Consider the following 16,680-nt stretch of genomic DNA (forward strand, 5'->3'; position numbering starts at 1 on the left):
CCCTTTTCAACCCCCCCAAAATGGCGCATAAATCTGTTTATAGGCCACAGCATTAAACACTTATATATACTTACATAACACTTCCATAACACTTTATTTGCTGGGCTTTAGGTTGTAAACTACTCCATTTATTATACATGCTAAAGGCTACACAGCAAACAATAACAAAAGGAAAAGCACTCCACCAAGGTCGTAGCTAGACAAAGCAATTATTCACAAATGTTAAAATTCTATTTGTAATGTATGTTTAAAGCTTCAAAGTTAGCTTGGCTAGCTGATAAACTCACTGAGGCTAACGTAAAACAACTCCTCACTGTCTCCACCCAGAGTGGTTAAGAGCAAGTATTGAAATGGGACCAATACGCTTAATCCCTATTCAGGACACTGGCCCAAAAATATAATTAGTTAATTTATTATTCAACATGAATTAAATGTTTGCATTTTATCACTTTAGGACACTTTAGCTTCATACAAATTAGTAGAATACTAACTAAGCATTCTATTAGAATCATTTTGTACATTTATGTGCAGATAAACTGGCTTTGTATCATTAAAAAAACACAAATAATCAAACAAACAAACAAAAAAACAGTGATTCCAAACCATTGAACATGAAGGTATCTCTAAACTAAATTCTCACATACAGAAACATCCAGACCCACGCACAGCTCACCTCTCCTGTGTAGTTTTGGGAGATGTCTGTTTTGGCCCACTCTTTCTCCTTTGCTGCACACCTTCCAGAATCTGCTCCCCCTGGGGGTAAATCCCTTCCATCAGGTCCATGGTGGTCTTCATCTTACTCTGATCCAGTATGTCCACCAGACTCCTATCCTTCACCATTATGTCTCTGGCTAGCTCCTCTCTCTTCTCATCCTCCTCAGAGCAGCCAGCAGGAACTGTTCTCAGCCTCGTCGGCTCTGTGTTCTCCGAAGTAGGGCCAACTGTAGTTTGGCCTTCTGGAGGACTGGAGTCAGTTGGTTTCTGTGGTCTTTGGTAAGTGTAATCATGGGACAGGGAACGGGATTGCTCTGAAGAGCACGGTCGGCATAGCTGGTGGTTAGTTGTCCCGTCAGGGCTTCCAGGCATGTCCTTCTGTGCCAGAAAATGCCTTTCTTCCTCAGAGTGACTTTCTGCATGGACAGTCTCTGTGGGGGCTTTTTTCACAACACAGCTGGGCTCTAATGCAGCTTCCATCTTGTTACTGCATCAGGAGATAATGTTTATATTAACTAAAACAGCCTTACCTTATACAGTCATATGTAAAAGTTTATATTTTATGTGTTTTTGCACCCAATATGTTAAACATACAAACTTGTGTCCTAAGCTTTGCAGAAAAATACCACATTTGTTCCCTATAGAGGATGCCTTAACTTATTTCCACACAGTAATCAGCAAAACATGTAATTTGACTTAGGGTGTTCAAATTTCTGCATATAACTGTATATATCACAAAGAATATAATGTATGTGATATGATCCTTATATAATAGTTAATTCAAGGTCTGCATTTCAGCCTAAACAACACTTCTGTGCAAATATACTTGTGATTTAAGCAATGGTTCAGTCAAAAACCACTGAATACAGTTTTCCCCTTATGCCAAATATAGTCAATCAAAACATGTCAAAGCATGTTTGGTGCCAGAAGTTTGGTGACACATAAGTCCCCTAAATGTTCAGTAACGGCATTGAATAGAAAGCCTGTAAGAAATAAAGGTGTTGTGCAGGTACATTTTTCCTTCATCAATGTACAAACAATGTAAATGTTCCATCAAAGCTACAACAGTTGTTTGAAGTCAACTGTGTATCTTAAATATGTTTCTCCCAGGTGAAAAGTATGGATTTGTACCTTTTCATAACCTAAAGTTTTAAAACAGAAGAATGATATAAAAAGCCTGGAGACGAGCCGGGGTGTGTGGAGTTAGTGCAACTTAGAAAATATATTTTCAATGGATTACAGTGCAATTATGACTAAAGGTACTGAGAGATGTACCCTTGAGGGTACCACCCCAGTGACTAGAGGGGCACTGACCCAGTGAAAGTTTTGTATCACTTATTTCTGAGTGTGTAACTAAAAAAAAGAAGAAGCAACCTGAATCTTGGTCTCTTAGCACTAGCGCAAAACTAAAGAAGGAAACTACAGACACCAGTCATCTCTAGGCTGATCGACTACATTTGGTGTAACTCATAAATTTGTTTTGTGACCAAACCATCACTTCAAATAAACTTGTGAACACCGAGATTAGCATTTTAGGTACTCACCTGCAAACATCTCGATGCTGCATGCTGGCAAGAGGTTCGTCAGTCTTTTGCGACAAAAACTGTGTCAACCCATCCGCCAAGGTTGCAGTCACTTCAGAAAAAGGATTGTCATTTTCTGACCTCCAGTCAGGGCCTAGTACTGTAGCAGGATGTGGGTCTTTCTCTGGGGAGTGACCCATGCCCGGGAGGGCTTCCAGGGAGCTTGATGGGCATGTGGTTTCTGGCAGTTTTGACTGGTCCTCTCTGGGCTTGGCAGGTTTTTGTGGCGCAGGGCCCGTATTGTTGGGAGGAAGCAATTGCTCAAGCGTAGGGTCTTGGAGATGGAGGTGATGAGGGTGTGGATGTAGTGAACTGGACACTTTGGTGGTGTGGGTAGGCGGGAGTGGTGCTGTCATGTCTCTGTGATCAGGATCACTTCCTGCGCTGAAATCTAGAGACTCCGAGATGATGAGCTGGCAGTGCCCTCCCTCTGATGTACTGTAATAGGAAACACACATAGTAATATGCATTTTTTCATTTTTTTCTAGAGTAAAAAAGACTATTTAGAGAATCTAAAGAATGAAATCCCATCTGCCCTCCCCAAGAAAGCATTTTTTTATGATTTTGTGAGAATTTTGAGATTTGAAGGTAATGTGAAGAGGAAGCAATAATTAATTCAAAACTGGCCATCACACTCCCTGTTATCAAGGTTAGACCTTGTAATGGCAGTTTATCATTAGTAAATTACATGACTGTCCTGTGAATATTGCAAAAAATGAATAAAAACAGCATTCTCTGTTAATTTTGTCTGATGTGGTGGACATCACACTTGACAGATCCTGATAAGGACGGAAAAAACAAATGATCAATGCTGAATAAAAACAAGACCTACGATCTTCTGAAGCTCTTCTGAGGACTTAAATGATGTAATTTACTCTTAATCATGTTAGTAACCATGACAGCACATTATTTTTATTGATAAATAATTTAGCAACAAATGTATTCATGTATGTGCATGTATATGTACACACAGACATGTCAATATTCCTATTATATATGTATATGTAAGAAAATGGCCAAATATACAGCGATATACACATACATAAGCAATAATGACAAACTTAATATCTTAAACATACGTATAAGTAATATTGATATTTTATTCAATACTGTCAAAATGTGAGGTTAAGTTTAATATAAAATAAAAACAAAATGATAAAAAATACCATATATACCATAATTATCCATAAACATTTTTGTCAGGTTATCTGCCTTGAGATTTGATCTTCACCTTCAAAACCATATTAAATTCTAGATCTTATTATAACACATTTCTCTATCATACACAGCTTTCTCAGTCATTTTAAGGATCTTCTGCAGCTCTGTTCATCTTTCTGAATAAAAAGTCAATTTTATGTACAGCTTCCTGTTGTCTTACTGATTATTGTGAAACTGCACAGGATGAGCATCTTCTAAACTGAATAGTAATGTTTTTCCATATGTAATAAAATGGCAAACATTATTATTAACTTTAAATTAGCATATTTAAGTTTGAAGTTACTTATTAGCAGATTTTGCTCTCTTACACATAGCACTGAACATTGTTTGACTCAAATCACACTTCTTGCAAAAATGACTATATAGTTCTGTTATGTTAAAAAAGTATAAAAATGATTTCTCACTGGAAAGCAAATCCTAAACTGCTGTTTCGTTTGTTTATTTTTTGTTCAAACAGCAGCTTTCTGTGGTCTGCCAGATTATTTTCTGCATGGTGGTGACACTTGAGAACAGAATAGGTTTACACTGTATTCTGGGTGGAGCTGAACACTCCCTGTAACCCGAGCATCTTTAGCTAGCTGTACTGACACGCTCATCACCAGCCTGCTATTGTCCAGCCTTGTGTAAATGGGAGTCTACATTACCATGCCAGCAGTACAGAACACAAGAACACATATCAATCACTTTAATGGGTCTGTAAAAAAGACAGTTTGGTGAGTTTAATACAGAAAGAAGAATGTTACTTGATCAGGTAAAATGTGCAAGATAATGCAAACTGAAGTAGAATATTTGTTTACTGTATTTTATCTGTTTTTAAGGAAGATCATGTACCTGGCTATGGGAGGAGTACACCTAGAGAACCATGTATGTGTTGATTAAAATCACACTGCATGGTCTTGTGTTTGCTCACATGCACATTTAAAATATATTAGTATATATTTACCTTAGATGTAGCCAATTAGCTAAGACATATTTGATGTCAAAATTTAGCTTTTTCATTTTACCCTGGGTCTATAAGGCTTGCGTTGCTAACAAATACCAGCAGTCAATAGTCACCCAATCTTTTTCTGTAGATACATCCTCAAAACCTCTCTCTACCTGCTCAAACCACATTCAGCTGGTCATTACAGTCATGCATGACAAGCAGTGTGTAAATATTGACTTTTGGTGTTTGGCCGATCAACAACATGTAAGTGGATGTTGCATGAATTTGATTTTTTATGAACTGATAAATATTGCTTTGGAGCTGTGTTTACTTGAGTCACAAAGTCTAATTTCACATTCCAGACTCTATCTAGACAATCTAGACATTGCTGTCCCTTGTTCATGTTTATCTATTACATTCTATTTCTCTTTTGGTACTTACATTTTTAATGCCAAAGGAGCCACAAGTATGAGAAATGTATAAACAAAGATATTATCTTTTAATATTTGTTTATCTTCATGACCTTTGCTGACCCAGGTGGCTAGAAATCCAAGGAATGGTACAGAGTACAATGTTTTCGGTACCAGTAACTGGATGAGAGGGGCTGATGGATAGTGAGGAGATTCTAACCTGTCAATATGAAGCTCTTGTTGGTCCAGCTTGCTTTCTGGATGAGACTCTTCCTCAGACTTCTGTGATGGCAGACTAACTTTCTGCAAAAGACACACATCCAAGTAATTACAAACATCTTCATCAGAAATGTAGGGCAGCCAATTCATTCTAAGACTATTTAAAAAGGAAGGAATAGACCAGTCATAATTATTTAAACAAAATTTAGAACAAGGATGTCCTCGAAATTTCCAACCCCAAGTGATCTGCTCAATATACAACTGATTCAAGCCATCAAGACAGTGATGTCTTACTCCTGAATTGTATCAGAAACTGCAGCAGGGGTTTAAAGACCATGATTAAATGTTGTCCTGATAATTGTTCAGTTTTTAATACAACTGAAATGGTTCCACCTATCATCATCATCATCATTGTCTTATCATCACCAAAAAATGTTTGCAGTACAGTAACAAATTGCATAAAGCAAAAGAACTTAACATGAGCCCAACACGTAAGGTTCACTGGATAAAGGACCAAACGCATAAGGACAATATAACAAATCTGTAAAGAACTTACTCCCTCATGGAAGTCTGCTGAAGGAGATGATCTGGACCGTTCATGAATACAAACGGAGCTGTTACGTTCCTCTATCCCTGAATCCAGAATGTTCTCTGCTGAGCGATACCTGCTGGATGTTCTTCCTTCTGTTGACTTCTTCTGCAAATTCCATGTTGCCTCGTACTCTGCAAAAGTTCCCAGCCGCTGTTGCTCCTCAGCTGCAGTCACTTTACTTGTCCCAAAGTGATGTTTAGAGAAGAACTTTCTGTCATTTTCACCTGCAAAATTATTTTTCCCTCCGTTCATGTCTTCACTGGGGCTGAGGTTAGACTTCTTTGGGATAGGTCTGGAGAATGCAGGTCTAGAAGCTCCTTCAAAGAACTTGCATCTATCTACAAAAGAACCAATAGCTGCTTGATGTGAGCCTTTTTTCTCTACGCCCACTTCATTAATCTTGTCAGGCTCTGAGAAGGAATGTATTTTCTTATCCATGGGGAATCGTTTTCGGCTTCCAATACGAGTGATTTGGCCATTAGTAGAGTCTGCTTTTGTAGATGATTGAACTGTGGAAGCTTCATTCCCTGGAAGCTCAAGGTCTCTCCTCTTAAATGATGTAGCCTGTAGAACCCTAGCTTGAGCCTCTTTTAGGTTGTCCTTGTAGGTGTTTGTAAAAGACCCATCTGATGAGGATGTTGAAGTCTCTGTGGACTTCCAGATACCAGCATCTTCTTCAGTCTCCCCAGGACAGCTCAAGGTGGCAGCACTTCGGCTCTTCTGAAGCTGTGCTCTCTTCTCTTGGATCTCATTACGCAAGGTGGTGGCATACCGGTCACTTCTCCTTCCCTGCTTGCCACTTGAAGGATCAAGTATCTCTTGTTGGGTGCCTCCGTTAGCTGTCACCGTAATATTCTCAGCCAGAATCTTGCTTTCCTGAGCTAGAGAATGCAACAGTGGGGTCTTCTGTGGGCAGATCTTTTGTTCGTTCTTGGAGATCCAAGGATCCTTTGGGGTATTTCGGTGTGCTGTGGTGGCAGGATTTCTCTGCTCTGCCTGGTGGTTCAGTATATGCTTGCTTTGAAGGTTCTCAGCAGTTCCTACATCTTTCTTCCATGGATTTTCCTTCTCTTTCTCCCCTGTGCTAGACTTCACAATCATAGGACCTTGTCCTGGAGAGGTAACTTCTGGTGCTGGAGGGCTGACTGTCTGTTTGCAGTACCCATTAGAGTTTTTGTTCTCAGATGCTTGAAGGTAAGGTGGGGGGTACTTGGTTTTTATGGCCCTCTGAGTATTTGCTGGGTTCCAATCGCTAACAGCCTGGGTAATCTCAGATTCTGGCCTCCATCCGTCCTCCACTCTTCCTTCTGGCACCTCCTGTGTAGGCTGCTGGGCAGTGATGCAATAGTATCGGAAATGTGCCATTCCATCAGGGTTGTTGTCTGGAGCTGTTCTAGACAAAGATGCCGTGGAGCTTCTAGCTTGGTTCTGGGCTCCTGCATTGGTGGGTAGATGCTGCAGACTGCGGTAATAGGTGCCGACAGTCTGCGTCTTGGGTGCCGACGTGTTCCTAGGATTCAGGTAGAAGGGACCCTCATCGCTGTGCTGCCGCTGATGTTGAGGCTGACAGGCAAATGGGTTTTGGCCTTGTCTCACATCAGTGCTAGACAGGGAAACAAGCTTGTTTGTATTCAGTTGATTTGGGTTGTAGTCCTCAGGAGAAAGGTATACACGAAGAAAATCCTTCTGAGGTGGTGGGTTGTAGCTACATCGTGATTCAGGTCCTCTTTCTCTGACATGGTAATCACCTCTGCTGTGGGATTTCTGATGGGTATACACAGGAGGTCCTTGTGGGTATGGGATCACTAAACCCTTTTCATGAACCTTAGTTGCTGCAAAACTGTCGCTGCGTAGGGGTGGCAGAGGTGGCGGTGGAGAGTGAGTGGCTGACGACTTCTCTGGAACATGCCACATAGGGTTAAGATTCTGCCTTCCTAAGGATGAGAATCTGGAACCAGTCTGGTCATCTGTCTTAGGGCTGACCCGACCTCCATTGCTCATAGGAATCTGTAAGTACCTGTGGCGTTCATTTGGGCTGCCCCGATAAAACATACAGTCTGTGGGGGCAGCACCACTTCTTGACAAACTCTGGTCAGGTGTGTTATAGTCGTGCTTACAGACACCCTTCCCAGTTACCGAGTGGTCTGCTGCACCTTGAGGCTTGCTAGAGGGGCGCTCTAGGCTTTCCATATTTCCCACTGAGCTGAACTTGCAGGACACCTGTCGTAGATTTGGCTGGCCCCAACAGTTGGTGAAGTCATTTGAGGATGAACTGGAAAAGGAGATGGCAATGCTTTAGTTTTATATACTGAGATAATTCAACATCCTTTCATTTTAGTAATGGGCAACAGTGATTGATTGGTAGGAATTTCTGTAACCTCACCCTGCATCATATTTTGTCCGGCAGATAGGTTCGTGCGCAGCAGTGGCTTCAGTCTCAGGCATGTCTGAGGGATTTTCAGACACTTTGGAAGAGTGCCAAGAGTGGGGTCTGCAGAAAGGTTCATGCCTCCTGAAGGGTAAACACAGAACAGTGGTTTGAAAAGGTATGAAAAATATCACTGTTCCCAGTGGAGTGGGGAAAAAAGAAGACTTCCTGACCCCATGTTTTACATGCAGGTACAAGCTGAATACAGATTAGGGCTGCATGATATGGACTTAAAATGCGTTGTTCGATAAATGACGATGACAATATGAGAGCAACTAATTATGACTGAAACAGTGTGCCGCTGACTAGTTGTGCTGCAAGTACAGATTCTTTTTTGCTGTGTACATAGGAAAACTACCTTAGATAACTTTCCTCTAAGCCAACAAAAAATACAGTTATTACCTTTCGAATGGGAAAAAAGTAATGAAATGTTAATAGCTGTTTAAAAGCTACAAACAATATATTCTTATTTTCTATGCAGGCTCGGACAGGCATACAAAAACACAAAAATATGTTTAATTCCCTATAACGCTCCTTATGGTGATGCAGGTTTGTTGTGACAGTAGCCATTAATGCGTCATGCATTTTAAATGCCACACTTTAAGTTAGAAGTCATCATTTCTGAAGCATCTTTGAAGCCTAGTAGCTCAGGATTGAGGGGTTTTTAGCTGTGCATGTATATGTTTTGGTTAAGTTACTTGCTTTGTATGTATAGCAGAGAGCAGACTTCAAGCCAATACACTTAATCATGCAACGCTAATACAAATATGAGAGGTACCTCCAAAATAATAAGGTCCGAGACAATTACTGAAAACACTTCAATTTGCAACATACATACCCTTTGAATCGATTCTTCCTGAGAAGCATGCAAGACAAAGATCACAAGTAAACCCCATTTTAGGTACAATCATTAAACAAACAATCTTAACATAGCACTGTCTCTTTACAGAAAACGGATCATTTGGACCAATCATTGTTAGAAATACCAATCACCACATGGATTACCACAAGGAACCAACGAAAGTGACAGCACGGCAAATAATGAGCAATCCCTTGAATGCACGTCAACAGAACAGCTAAGCACAGCACGGCTAAGACACCAGGTGAGGCTGGAGTGTAGCAGGACAGGAAACGGTATGTGGTACAGAATCATGGGACAAGGGATTGCTGGAAGGACTGACAAGCGGCCAACTGTTGCACAGTACCTCATAGAACTTCGCAAAATCTTCGTTAGAAAGCTCCTGGCCACGTGTATGTCACTCTCTGCAGGCATTGTTTGTGTTACAAAATCCACCATTTTCATCTTCCTGTACAGCATGAAGGAGGAGGGGACATAAAAACTGCTCAATCAGGTGTACTTTTCAACATTGTGTCTAATCTCCTAAATTACCTGATAATAAAAGCGTATTGAGATGTTTGGCCTGGTCCAAAAACCTGTAACAACAGTTGACATTACAATGATTATACTAGGGATACACCCAGAATGTTTTTTTCCAAACCAAATACATATTTTACTTGCTGATATGAGTCTGATACAATAACAAATTACCTGCTTAGAATTAAGTAGTTGTTAGTGTAAATGAATGCTAAGCGCATTAGCTAGCTATGCTACACTAGTTGACATGGATTGAGTAGCTGCAGTGGAGAAGAGTGGGTTTCATTCTACTCAGAAATGTACTTTTGTACAGCTGCAAGTGAAGTGCGATTCACAGTTTTGGCCCTTATGTCTCTTTCAACAGAAGTCTCTGTAGCAAAGGGATAGAAGGAATCACATCTGTGGCTAACTTGTGGAGTTTTATGTCTTGCTGGAGTCTTTCGTTTGGCTGGCTGAGCTGTAACTAAATGTCCGTTAAAGCCAAACACATGCTTTGTGATTGTAGAAATCTTGTTCTATTATACTCACACTGTACAAAAACACTTAGTGCACATAGAAACACAGCCTCTACAGACAGCTCTGTGGACAATTTCAAATAAAGCTGTTTCATTTAAAATAACACACTGCACACTGAGTACTGAGCAAAGAGAAACTGAGCTACAGCAGCTCAGCTAACCATGTTGTGCGTACATGGTAGGACAATATGGTCTCTCCACAGCCTATTTTACAAAGACATTTAAAAAAAAAAGTTTATATTTCAGTTCCACTCAGTCAAACAGAGTAAAATGTGCATGTGTGAACTTTGGTAGGTAATGTCAACTTTTTTCACCTCTGTTTTGCTAGCCTATGTGTCTCCACCTATACTGAAGAAGTGGTTGTGATCACGGTTGTGTTTAAATACGGGCTAAAATTGCACAGTGAATGCCTGGCGGGAATCTGCCGAGGTGTAATGTTTAAAGTGCCAGGTGACTTTGTGCCCAACTGTCATGGATTCAGTAACACTTTTCTGTATGAGTCATTTGTTCCGTAGTGTGTTAGCGTACACTTGGCTTACACCACACAGTATCAGCTGGTATCAGTGAATGTTTGTGAATACGAGTATGAGTAAATGAGCATGATATCTGCCTGATGTCAGTATCAGTATGGATGCATCTCTAGTTTATACACGCAGTATATGAACAAAACAACATCTCCATGATAAACCAGAAGGCTAGCTGAGGTCTGACACCTCTGTCACCTTGTTTACGTTCAAAAGCCCTCATGAAAACACAATTAAAAGCAGAAAAACACGTCTGAAAGGATGTTATTCATACAAGGAAATATCAAGAAACTGTTTGTTGTTCATGGAAATCCTTTAATGTTGTATTTACAGAGTCGCCAACTAACTCACTCAAAGAAGCCACTTGTACAGTACACAGATCCTTGGCTACACTATTCCTTGAGATCTACAAAGGTCAGATCAAGCCACCATATGGCCACAGTGCTACAGAGACTGCATGCCTTCAATGGGAGATTAGCCTTTTAAATCAGTAACAACATGAGTTACTCATTCTGTTCAAGCTGTTGTCTGTTTAGAAAATACTATTACTCCAATTTCAACACTTAATTGAATGACTAGCATACAAGAAGCCGTCTTTATCGCATATTAAAATTGCATGATGCAGTCGTGACTAGCACAGTTACTGTAAACATGCAGGTGACAAACAATCGTGTACAAAAGTTTGTATTTGTTGATTTTATAAGTGAAAATAAGTAAACATCATCAACAGCAAACAAACCTCTGCATATTTTAATGTACAATTACTGTTCATTTGCTGACTTTATCAATCTGATAAAAAAAAAGTGGCCTGTGCAAAAGTAAAGGCACACTTAACAACAATATATATATATTAATTGCCATATTTAAGGATGTGTTAACTTACTTCCACTTAGAAAATCAACAGAGTCAAAACATGTAATCTGAGCTGCTCTAACCAAACATTTGAATACGACTGTATACTAGCATTTCCTATCTTCTAAAGCACAAGCCAATTTATTCAAGAGGTGCCAAATATGTCACCTAGCAACAGTTTGGCCAGTGAAGTAAGTTTCTGGGCTAGTTTTGGTTTTAGGCCACTATACAAATGCAAATCGAAACTGCCCAGACAGATACTGGAGGAAGGACACTATCAGATTCTTTTTAGCAATAATAAAGGCATGTTTTACAAAGGAGTTCAACCTAGGTGGAAGACTTCAAGCTTAAAGTTTGCCATTACTGTTAAGTGTCTCTTGTTGCCTGGTTTACCTTAATATGTTCAGTGTAAAGATGTTTAATGATAAAGCACTGCAGTATTTTGTCCTAGGAATGCACCCATATGAGAATCTGGGCCAATATTCAATGTTCTTTCATGCACATACATATTTATTACTGGAGAGAATGAATAAAATGCAGGCATTTCAGAGCAGTAGCCAAGCACAGTTTAAGCATCCTGCTATTTTTAAGTACAATAAACTGTGTTTTGAGTATGATAAATTGTGTTTTACTGAATTATTTGCTGATATCAATATGAGTCCAATAATATCGCCATCCTTAGTGACATTTCAAACACAAAGCAATTTAAACGTCCGACAGAAAACAACATAAACAGTAGCTTTCTCTTATGAAAACAAAAGGCATGGCAATAAATAAAAGCAATGCTAACTTAGGTATAAAAACTTTTGCAAAAACCCCCACTCACCTGTTTGTTGCGGTAAAAAGAAAAATAGATACATTAGTATTTTCTTAAGATTTTCTGCTTTTCTCCAAAATAAAGAATCAGAATTGGCTGAAGGTGACTTAGTTGCGTATTTCCCAGCCAGTGCATTCCTCTCACGCTTTCAAAGAAGTGCATGAACACAATGGAGCCTCCTGGAGCCAGGAATCTTAAGGCATTTACACCAGGGCCTCCTCACACTCAGGACAATAACTCAAGACAAATGTAGCCTGACCAATAGACCATCAACCCCCAACCCTCACCCTCTTCCCACACACTCAAAAAAAGCAAAGCCCCACCCAGACCGAACACCCCTGTACCATCCTCCAATACTGAGTGGGTGGTTGATGGTATGTGTCCTAGTCAATAGGAGATTTCCTTGGGGGATTATGAAGATTTAGCTCTAGCAACAGGGAGGGTATGCTGTGTCCAGTCATAACAACAGGCATAAGCTGCTTCTCTGGTTGGCTGTTGGCTCATAAACAATGGTGGGGGTACAGAAGTAGGCCTCCCTTCTTCTCCCCAACATGTGACTAAAGGTTCATCTAATAGCAGGATGTCTGTAGAGGTCTGCATAAAGAGAGAGACTTAATGTCCTGTATGAGTCTTATGAAGATTACACTCTCTTACGCCACACTGTAATCCCATGTTTATGTGACCTATTAACTGAACTTATTTAGTGAGAACAGAAACTGTACATATCCGTGTTGATAATAACAGGTTCAGCATTGAACCATCTACGCTGAAGCTAAACATAAACTGAACATAAAACTATGTGTAAGATATTAGGAGTGATAGTTTTTGTAGTTTATATTTATTTAAACAAAAAAACGGGGGTGCACAGTAAGGCAAAATTTATGCGAATGCTGGTACCAACCCATATCCCACAATGGAAAAAGTTAAACACCCCTTATCATTAAAAAAGCGCCGTTTCTATGGGATCCCTATATAAAATCAAAAACTTCCAATTCTATAGTTTTTGGCTGTCTGATCAACATGGACCTAATGGTACTCGAGGGTGATCTTCTCTGTCTTTGGTGATGCTTGCAGCTCAAGCCAATAACAAATTAGCTAGTTTTTTTTACTCTTTCAGTGACCAGTAAACTAGAATGGTATGTTAATGCGTTGATTGCTAATGTAAAACATTCTTTCATAAATAGCTTGCTAAGATCATGATATCATTCAATAAATGTTGAAATTATCATTAGGAGCATTTATGCTAGCCTCCACAGTGTTTCTGCTCACATTGTCACACTCAACAGAGCTTCGTTTGCTTCTACACATAATTCAGTGAAGCTATAATCTGTGCACTATATTATTTCAATTAAGCCCAAACACACTGCATAAATGGTGTCTTGTCAAGTAAACGGATCAATAAATCTCATATTGAGATTGTTATAATCTTATTTTAAGATTATTTAACTGTTTCCAAATATCATTCCTTGTTTTAAGTGATTTTAAGTAAATTTATCACACTATATTTCCAGATAATTTTGCTTAAGAAACATGAAAACCAGCAAAAGTATCTGCCAGTATAGTGAGATCATTTCTCTTGACAAAATTCCTTAAAACAAACAAAAAAAATATGTCTACAAATAAGCTAGATAATCTTATAATAGGTGTACAACCATAAGAAATATTACATGGATAAACTAGAATTGAGATCAATTCACTTGACAAGATACTAGTTTTTGCAGTGCAGTGTTAAGCTAAGTAATTTACAAGTGGCCACATTAGCCACTTCAGACCTACACAAAAACACATAGTACACATAAAATGACCAATTAAATATCTGCTCATCGCGATTATGAAAGTTTAAGCTGTCTCTCAAGCAGGTGGAAAACGAACAGAACAACGAGAACAATACATTTTGTTGGTTCCCATTTGGACACGTTCTTGTTTTTGAATGTGCTATAATCGCCCATGGTTTTCTATAGAAGAGCGTACTTCACACGTGTTATAGGTTATCATAAGACTGTTCTACAAGACTGTTTGACAGAGATGAACGCATTAAAGATTATAGAAGTCTGATATAGCACTATACAAATCTTAAGTTTCTTACTGTATTACTACAGTTTTTGTTGTGAAGGAATTAAAACAAGAAATAATAAATGAATAAACAAACAATAGATCTAATGCTGAAGCCTACAAAACAATCTAAATCTACTTTCTAGTGTTATATGGCATTAGAACAGAAACTGGGCCACATTCTTAGAATTTACTGATTCCATTATTGACCTAATTTAATGTAGTTCATTGTGTGTAATTCGTTGTTTCTCCAACATATAAACCGACGGCAGTTTAAAACTCAAATGATGTTCATCCTGCATTTTTCTTATTGGCCTTTTCTCCCCAGTTGAGTTTGCCAGCTCTACCTGCTAGGTCTCCCTGATTACACAATGCTAGGAAAGTGGGAGGGGTGGGTAGCGTGCCCACATTGGCTACAATCACACTGAGTGAGGGAGAGGGAGGACCATACCCATCCAGAGAGAACAAGGACAATGATGGCTTCTTGCTGTGGTATTGCCAAGAAGTGAACTCATGATCTTCTGATGATAGGGCGAATTGGGAGCCCCCTACTTAGTGGCCCGTAAATCCGTCATTTCCTCACAAATTTTAAAATAACTACTCTTGACATATAGTAGTAGAGGCTGCTGGGAGGTAAAACACCCACTCTGTCTTTGCTTTTTCTCCCAATTGATCTCTATGATTCGTCTACAGACGCCTTCATCTACTGTTGCTAGGTTGGGCAAACTTAAAAAAAAAGCAGGACTATGGTGTTGTAGACAAACGAACTAGGTTGGAAACAACAAGAAATTTCTGACCATGCAAACAATAGCTTAATTACTCAAGAAAAATAACTGCTTTTAAAATTTGAAATTAATGCACTCTAAATATCCCTACCATCACTGTCTGGACAAAATCAGGCATCTCCATTTGTCTCATAATTTTTTCTTTAGCATATTTTAATGATGCAATAGAAATGAACACATATATGATACAATTAATATATCATTTTGGAGATACAAGACAACGACAGCAACAATAACATAAGCTTGTCCAGATGCTACAGAATAGTGCATTGGCGGGTGGAGCATGGCTAGCTCAACTGGAGATGAATAAAACAACCACTGGTTGAAATTCTTCATTAACTGAGTCACCACTTGGGTGCTGGGAGCCTCAGCAGCCTCTGTGTGGGGCAGAGGTCAGGCATGAGCCCGGCTGATTTGCTGAATAGAGTCTGACAGACTGAACACAAAAGAAATTGCCACCATAATCACAAGCAGGCTTACTGATAACAGGGGACCTGGATCAACCGAAGAGACTTTTCCACACCATTCTCACAACAGTCCTAATATTCCGTTTAACATAGAGCACATACACTGCAGTAACATTCACAGAGACTTCCAAATGTCCACCACCACATTGTTATGGATGGTTTTACTTACTTACTGAAACACAGTGGTGATGCTCAATAGAAAACATCATTTGATTATGTAACAGAGCTCTGCACCATGCTAAATAAATTGTATAAAAGAAATTAGCCAATTACATCAGAACTGCTGAAGCTGAGGAAACTGGTGAAAGTCTACTGGTAAAATCTAATAGACAGAGTAAACAATACAGATTCCAGTATTGTTAGGTATTGTTATCAGTCTGATGTAAACATATAATAAAGAATTTTATAACTCGCCTGGAATTTCCACAAAAACATAATCACAAATAAAAGGGAAGCACACAGAGAATAAACGAAAAAAATATTTTTAATTAAGAAATAAACTGAAGGATCCGGTGCTAAAATCTCAAGGACAAAAACTTTTGGCCAAAATAACTCCAACATAAAATAATGAACTGGAGCATAATTCCCTAAAGAACAAAACCGGCCCTAAAACCGAACTGCCTGGGACACAAACAACAAAACAAAAGAGAAGCTCCCACCACAAGCACACCACACAGGTGTAAGTAGTGTTCTTAATGAGGCCTTCAGCCTCACCCACTACAACTCCACCTGTAATGGCAAAGGCCCGACACACACATAACACAGGTGACTAAAGGTAATACAGCTGCATTACCAGTTTTATGCTAAATATTTTTAGTTCACGTGATATCCTGAGGATCTGATGTCACTGACTGGCTTTTGTGCTTGCAGTTTTATAAGCCCTTACAAACCTGAAACCGAAAGCAGCTCTATGCACCACAGAAAGCTACAGAAGGTAATTTTGTGCATAATTTTAGCTCATATTTCACAAATAAAGATAAGAAAAAACACTTAAAAACTAAATCAAACTGAATAAATCTTTAGTATTCCTTTCTTGAATCATATGAACCCCCTTAGTGGGGAACATCTCTATTACAAAGGCAAAATGAATGACTACAAGGAGCGACAGTGACATTTACTGTTCTCCTTCCCAGCTGATTTAACTTCTCTCACATCCTTTACCACAACAGCCTCACAAGAATGTGACATCATTGGCATAAACGTT

The 16,680-nt window shown here is 39.2% G+C and overlaps 1 protein-coding gene across 6 annotated transcripts in view; it reads right to left on the reverse strand.

Annotated features, from left to right (window-relative positions):
* Positions 1-16,680, reverse strand: part of shroom2b (shroom family member 2b) — a 44,192-nt gene that overhangs the window by 5,722 nt on the left and 21,790 nt on the right. For 2 of the 6 annotated variants that reach the window (XM_037545497.1, XM_017724793.2), the window contains 7 exons: positions 9,295-9,396; positions 8,928-8,945; positions 8,045-8,173; positions 5,626-7,933; positions 5,071-5,153; positions 2,259-2,735; positions 674-1,201 (listed from right to left, as the gene is read on the reverse strand). In XM_037545497.1, the coding sequence (XP_037401394.1) occupies positions 674-1,201; positions 2,259-2,735; positions 5,071-5,153; positions 5,626-7,933; positions 8,045-8,173; positions 8,928-8,945; positions 9,295-9,396 (3,645 nt within the window). Of the gene's footprint in view, positions 1-673; positions 1,202-2,258; positions 2,736-5,070; positions 5,154-5,625; positions 7,934-8,044; positions 8,174-8,927; positions 8,946-9,294; positions 9,397-12,181; positions 12,413-16,680 lie in introns of those variants that run through there. The other 4 variants (XM_037545498.1, XM_017724795.2, XM_017724794.2 and 1 more) reach the window with 3 other exon arrangements.

Source organism: Pygocentrus nattereri, chromosome 15, assembly GCF_015220715.1.
Source record: "Pygocentrus nattereri isolate fPygNat1 chromosome 15, fPygNat1.pri, whole genome shotgun sequence".
Lineage (NCBI taxonomy): Eukaryota > Metazoa > Chordata > Actinopteri > Characiformes > Serrasalmidae > Pygocentrus > Pygocentrus nattereri.